The sequence below is a fragment of the Monopterus albus genome, unplaced genomic scaffold, assembly GCF_001952655.1.
Source record: "Monopterus albus unplaced genomic scaffold, M_albus_1.0 scaffold105.1, whole genome shotgun sequence".
NCBI classification, from domain to species: Eukaryota; Metazoa; Chordata; class Actinopteri; order Synbranchiformes; family Synbranchidae; genus Monopterus; species Monopterus albus.
In genome coordinates, this window is record NW_018127985.1 from 679,393 (window position 1) to 685,364 (window position 5,972).

General features: G+C 46.9%; 1 protein-coding gene across 2 annotated transcripts in view; it reads right to left on the reverse strand.

The window, feature by feature from the left end:
• Window positions 1-6: 6 nt before the first annotated feature.
• The window catches only part of klhl18 (kelch-like family member 18), a 6,381-nt gene continuing 415 nt past the window's right edge, over window positions 7-5,972 (reverse strand). Inside the window, exons 1-10 of one of the 2 annotated variants that reach the window (XM_020610365.1) lie at window positions 5,198-5,405; window positions 4,851-4,981; window positions 4,633-4,773; window positions 3,646-3,844; window positions 2,883-3,043; window positions 2,438-2,574; window positions 2,106-2,328; window positions 1,910-2,014; window positions 1,465-1,576; window positions 7-1,117 (exon numbers count right to left, since the gene is read on the reverse strand). In XM_020610365.1, the coding sequence (XP_020466021.1) occupies window positions 731-1,117; window positions 1,465-1,576; window positions 1,910-2,014; window positions 2,106-2,328; window positions 2,438-2,574; window positions 2,883-3,043; window positions 3,646-3,844; window positions 4,633-4,773; window positions 4,851-4,915 (1,530 nt within the window). In that variant the 5' untranslated portion in view covers window positions 4,916-4,981; window positions 5,198-5,405 and the 3' untranslated portion in view covers window positions 7-730. Of the gene's footprint in view, window positions 1,118-1,464; window positions 1,577-1,909; window positions 2,015-2,105; window positions 2,329-2,437; window positions 2,575-2,882; window positions 3,044-3,645; window positions 3,845-4,632; window positions 4,774-4,850; window positions 4,982-5,197; window positions 5,406-5,972 lie in introns of those variants that run through there. The other variant, XM_020610364.1, reaches the window with a different exon arrangement.

Sequence of the window (5,972 nt, forward strand, 5' to 3'; positions counted from 1 at the left end):
CTGCTGAAGGTGCAGGTGTGTTACAGAGCAGATCCTGTCACCAAGGCTAAAATGAGTTAAATCACCAAGGAGCACAGTGAAGGTCTTGCTCCCAACTCCCTGTGTGATGTGTCTGAATGCAGAGAGCAACACTCGCCACCACGTACGGACACATCGAATCCCCTGCTCCCCACAGGATGGCCTCCACTGTCTCACTGTGACGCCACCTTCAGGACAAACAGCAGATAACTCATCCACCTGTAATAAAGTGTGCAGCCTCTGGGGGGGGCGCTGACAGGAGTTTGAGCTTATACAAATTGAATAAAACCAGATTTTCCCTCTTTGTGCTTCAGACGCTCCCTTTTGTCTTCCTGTCTGTCACACTCTTTGATTACAGATGATCAATAAGACATTCCAGTGAACCTGGTCCGAGAAAACAGATCAGGGTCAGTCACCATGTTTCAAGTCAGCAGCTTTGTTTGTTTGGAAAGGAAGTCACTTCCTGTTGGTGGTTTTCAAGTACAACATCAAAATTTATCAGTAATTGGTCCACACGTGCTAGTATCACAATGCTAGCAGCTAGCCTACACAGACTAGCTCTACAGTTTTTACCCATAATTCCACAGGCCTGGCATCAGTGTGCTCGTCTGAGCCAAAGTACCGATAAAGCTCAGTGAACACAACTGGAGGGCGCCTCCGCCCCGCCTGCAGCCATCAGTAATGCATCCATCCTCAGCCTCTGACTGGCGGATTAGGCAGGCTGCGGGGGGATGCAGCCGACACCGACACCCCCCTCGTGGCAGACCATGGGGGTCATGAAAGTCCAGCGGTTGGTGTCAGGGTTATACATCTCCACAGAACTGAGGTTGGACTGTCCATCATACCCCCCTATGGCGTACAGGCGGCCTGATGTGGACACCAGAGACACTCTGCTGCGCCGCGTGTTCATGGCCACTAGGAGGCTCCACTGCCCTGACACTGAGCTGAACACTTCAGCCCCACTCAGAAAGCCTGACCCATCGTAACCCCCCGCTACATACATGTAGCTGCCCAGAGACGCTGCCCCGTGACGACAGCGCTTGTTCAACATGGGTGCCGCTGGGTGCCAACAGTTGGTGTGGTGGTTGTAGTACTCCACCTGTAGGGGGAGTGAGGGGATAGTAAAAGGCACAGACATGTATAAAGGGGTAAGCTGCAGGTAACCGTGGTAGTGTTCAGGGAAGTAGCAATGGACTCGTTCAGAGCTTTCATCTGCATTTCATTCATCAGTTCAGTCACTTTAATCTAAAACACTGAAACTTCTCTGGTATCTAACTGGTATCTGTGGTTTTCCATAACCACGCCCTCAAATTCTTCTCCCTGTAGATTAAAAATCGATCATGTAGAGGCTTTACGCAGCGGGATGAGTCATATCAATCAGCTGTACTGATCTGTGACAAGTGCTGAACTGGTCAGTTTGTGTTCAAGCCCATAGATCAAACTGACCGTGTTGAAGATCTGTAAACCGTCATGGCCGCCGGAGACAAAGATACGTCCATCAAACACCGTCACACCTGCAGCACTGCGACTTGCACTCATCTCCGTCACCACCGTCCACCTGGACAGGTAAATTAACCATCAGATGACTGTATGACGTTATCAACATATGAAGCAGGACGAACAGAGCGACAACATCACAGTCCCACTTCTACCTGAAAATGGTGTGACTTTTTTTGAAATTAAAGTAAAACACAAGGGGTGGTACATTTAAGGGGTTATTACCCCTTAAAAGGCCCCAAACTGTGGAGAAAATCCACAGATAAAAACCCTTTAACACGTTACAGTCCACTGCTGCATGTGTTGGTGTTACCTGTAGTTAACCACTGGCAACACTACGTGTTCTGATCCTGATTCTGAACCTGAACCTGAAGCTGTGAGGGCTGCTACTCACCTGTCGGTCTCTGGAGAGTAACACTCCACCGAGTTCAGGGATGATTTTCCATCGTAGCCGCCGCAAACGTAGATATGTCCATCAATCACGACCGTTCCCATGGCGCTGAGGACAACAACATGTCTTATTAGTCTTCTGTTGATGGTGATCAGTGTACTGATCAGGAACGATCAGTATTGGTAGGTATTGATCAGACCTGCGCTGGCTGATCATGCTAGACACAGGTGTCCAACTGTCTGTCTCAGGGTTGTAAACCTCCACCGTGCTGAGCCGTGATTGGCCATCGTATCCGCCCATAGCATACAGCAGCCCGTTAACGACGGCCACACCCACTCTGCTGCGAGCTGTCTTCATTGGCTGACAGCGCTCCCAGAAGTTCCCGATTGGATCAAACACTTCAACCACATTTAAGGAGTCACCTGGAAAAGAAAACACTGTGACTATGTCTGTCGGCTACACCCCGTGTGGACAGGTGGAGTTGTTTAGCTCAGGTAACAGAGAATCCACATTGACAGGTGAGTGGCATACCTGAGCTGTTGAGTCCTCCCACCGCATAGATGAGTCCTGTGATGGATGTGCAGCACCTCTGTCTGGTTTTGAAGGCGGGAAGGTGAGGACGACGCTCCGGCATCAGATGGAAATCTTTGGCTTCATCCACCAGATCTCTGACAGGAAACACAGACAGGTGACAGCTGTTCAGACAGACAGGTGAAGAGAACGACAGACAACTTACCTACTGTGTAAAAACAGTGGAGGGGTGCGGCCTCAGACTTAATTCATTCAACTGTGAACTTGGGCTACAACTGAAGAGGTATCTCTGATCCGCCCACTCTTAACCTGAGCAGCTAGAACACCTGAGGCAGTGTGCAGGGCTGTAAAGCAAAGCTGCTGAAAGAAGAGCAGCTGTCAGTTTGTTAAAGAGGTCGGCAGAGAAGCTTCATTGTGACACAGGTGTGCTTGTGCTCTGTCTCACCTGCATTTATGGCAACAGCGTACGAGTTCATCCTGCTGGACTCGGTCTGACAGGAATTGAGGTCGACACAGAGGAAGTCTGATCTTTGACAGGAGCTCGGGCAGAAACGACTCCCTCCTGTTCCGGTCATGATGAACCCAGGCCAGCACCGCCTCAAACACCTGCACGTAGTGATAGGGTTCAACAGAATTTTATCAAATCTGAATCCAATTCCAGATCCACTCGAATCTGATTAATAATTATTATAACAATACATTTAGTTATATAGCACTTTTCAAGGAACTCTAAGACATTTACAACTCCAAACAGTTGAGACAGCATGTAAAATCAAAATTAAAACTGAAAATAGTGACGTGTAACTCACAGCAACACAGCAGCACATTATTTGATGTGACACCTCATCAACTTTATTCTTGGTTCAAAATAAACACTTCAACCCTGATGCTGCAACACCATCACTGTGTATGTTTAATGGGTGTGTTTAAGAAAGAGGTGAAAGATGACGAGTGGTTGTGTTTTATCAGCTTAGAAATATTGTTTGTTGATATTTGTGACTTTGATGAAGATCAGATCACATTTCATGACCAATTTATGCAGAAAACCAGGAAACTGCAAACAGGAGCATGACTTTTACTTGTGACCGTAGTACTACAAGTACCACCACTCCACTACCACTACTACCAGATCATCTGTTCTGGGACATGGCTTTCCTACATTCTAAGAAGTGACTTCCTCTTTGATGGATTCAGGTGAGGCATCTCACCTGCTCCTCTGCTTTAACATTGAGTTCATCACAGCTGACCAGCTCTAGCACCTCCTCTGTCCTTAAGCCCAGAAACTCTTCTGATAACGAAACCTCCACAAAGTGCTGGTGCAGGAAGCTGCTGGCAGAGTCATACAAAGTCGTACACATCATGGTCTCTGCAAACTGACGGACGCCCAGACAGTTCTTCGGATGTAACCTAAACAAGACAGACCGAGAGCGAGACCGGGAGGCAGACAGACCAGGAGTGATTAGTGTTTCCAACTGATACATTTCATGATTTCATTTAATTAAAGTGACCCAAACATTGCGGATAACTGACATCAGGGACTATTTTAACCTCAATGAATAAAAAAATTTTTTTAAAGATGAGCATCAATTATTTCAATAATTAACCTAAACACAGAATTCCACTTACTGGACATTTTATTTCAAGTCAAGAATGAACATCCACATTCAACTGAGTATCAAAGTTTGTTCCTGATCTTGGGGGTCAGGATCATGTGATATGATCAAAAGCTCCAGAACAGCTACTGAGCTGACTTTGATATTCCGCCAGCTGCTGCTTATAAAGTCAGGAATAAACTTCAAAAGTCAATGAGGCATCCTTGAAGTACTCAGAAGAAAAGTAATACACAATTCAGTGTCACTGTGGGCAGACTACAACTGCAGAGGAAGCTCATGTGATTTGACTGCAAGCTGGGCAAATAAAGCTTCTTTCAAATTGAACATCTGCAATTCAGTGGCAAATGGGCAACTCCAACAGCAGCTGAAGATCATAGGATGTAGGTGAACTCTCCAGCACTGCCAATAAACTGACCTTGTATTGGGACTGTTCTGTCACAGATGACATCAAGCCCCACTGAATTCCCACATAGCTGTAAAATTTGGTGCTTTTTGTACCGAGTATGATTACATTTACAGCCTCGGCTCCAGATGCCTCACACCGGATTCAGTATTCCGTCACTTTTGGTATAATGGACCCACCTCTCCTGCAGGAAAGAGCAGCAGGCATCTTTCACGTTCTGCAGCTGCAGGAAACTTGAGCCAATCAGAAGAGACTGAACGTTCTGCTGGTCGATAGCAACATGGCCGCTGTACGCGAAGTTTATCAGAGCCTCCAGAGCACTGCAGGTACAGAAATGTTACACTGGTTACACTGGTCTCAGACTGTTAAGTGGGCATCTATACTGGCCTGTGGTTACCTGGGGTCCATGCCCTGCATCAGGATCTCATCCTGTTTACACTCCATCATGTCGTTGGTGAACATGGCGTGAAAGTACGGGATGGAGGCCGCCAGCACAATCCGGTGAGCACTGAACTTATGATCCCCGGCCTACAGAAAGGACAGTAAGTGGTAATATTCAGTGTTCTCACCTGTAACTTTCAAAGCCTGGACTTTCAGACTCTGCCTCACTCTGACAAAAAAAAAAAAAAATTTAAAGTAATGTGCGTCTCCTTTTCTTCCACTTTAATAACTCACTCTGGCCATCACACAGCAACAGTCGATACACGTGTCTCCACATTAAGAGAGGTTCGGAGTGCAACTTACGCACACGCATCACAGCTTCTGAACTGTGGTTGTGAACCAGGACCCTTCCTCCTCTTGTCAACAGGCTGAGTTTATCTAAAGTCACATTATGATTAGAAAACTCTGGTGCTGTTTAAGGGTGTTGAACACAGCACAGACAGACTTCATCCCTTTTCTGTGTCCTGATGCTTTACTTTCCTCTATCCACTCACCCCAACTGGTCGAGGCAGAAGGCCGCCCCCTAAGAGCCGGGCTGTTGGAGGTTTCTTCTGATAAAGGGAGTTTTTCCTCCCCGCTGTCGCCAAGGCCTGCTCAGGGGGGATTTGTTGGGGTTTTCTTCAATAATAATCATGGATCTTACTATGTCAAGTGCCCTGAGTTGACTTTAGCAGTGATTTGGCGCTATACAAGAATTTTTTTAACTCTATCCCTCATGTGGTGTAAGAACGGAGGTCTGGTGGTCTTAATGTTTGAACTGATTTGGTCTAGACGGGGGTCTCATTCACCAACACTGGTTTTATTTATTCTTTTGTGTGCCCCAAATTATTTTCATCATCAATTAGTCTGCACAATAATCTCTCGATCAGTCAACTCACTGACCAGGACAACTGTGCAGTCCACCAGAGACTGCTGCTTCAGCAGGGCTCAGGTGTTTTCGGTGAGACGCAGGTCAAAGGTGAGCTTCCCCGTCTCTGCTGTCGCTAGCAGCCTGCGACGTCACTAACCTGTGTAAACTGGTAGCGTATTATAACAGTAATCCTCTGCTAGCATGTTGTTAGCACCGTTAGCTCGGTCA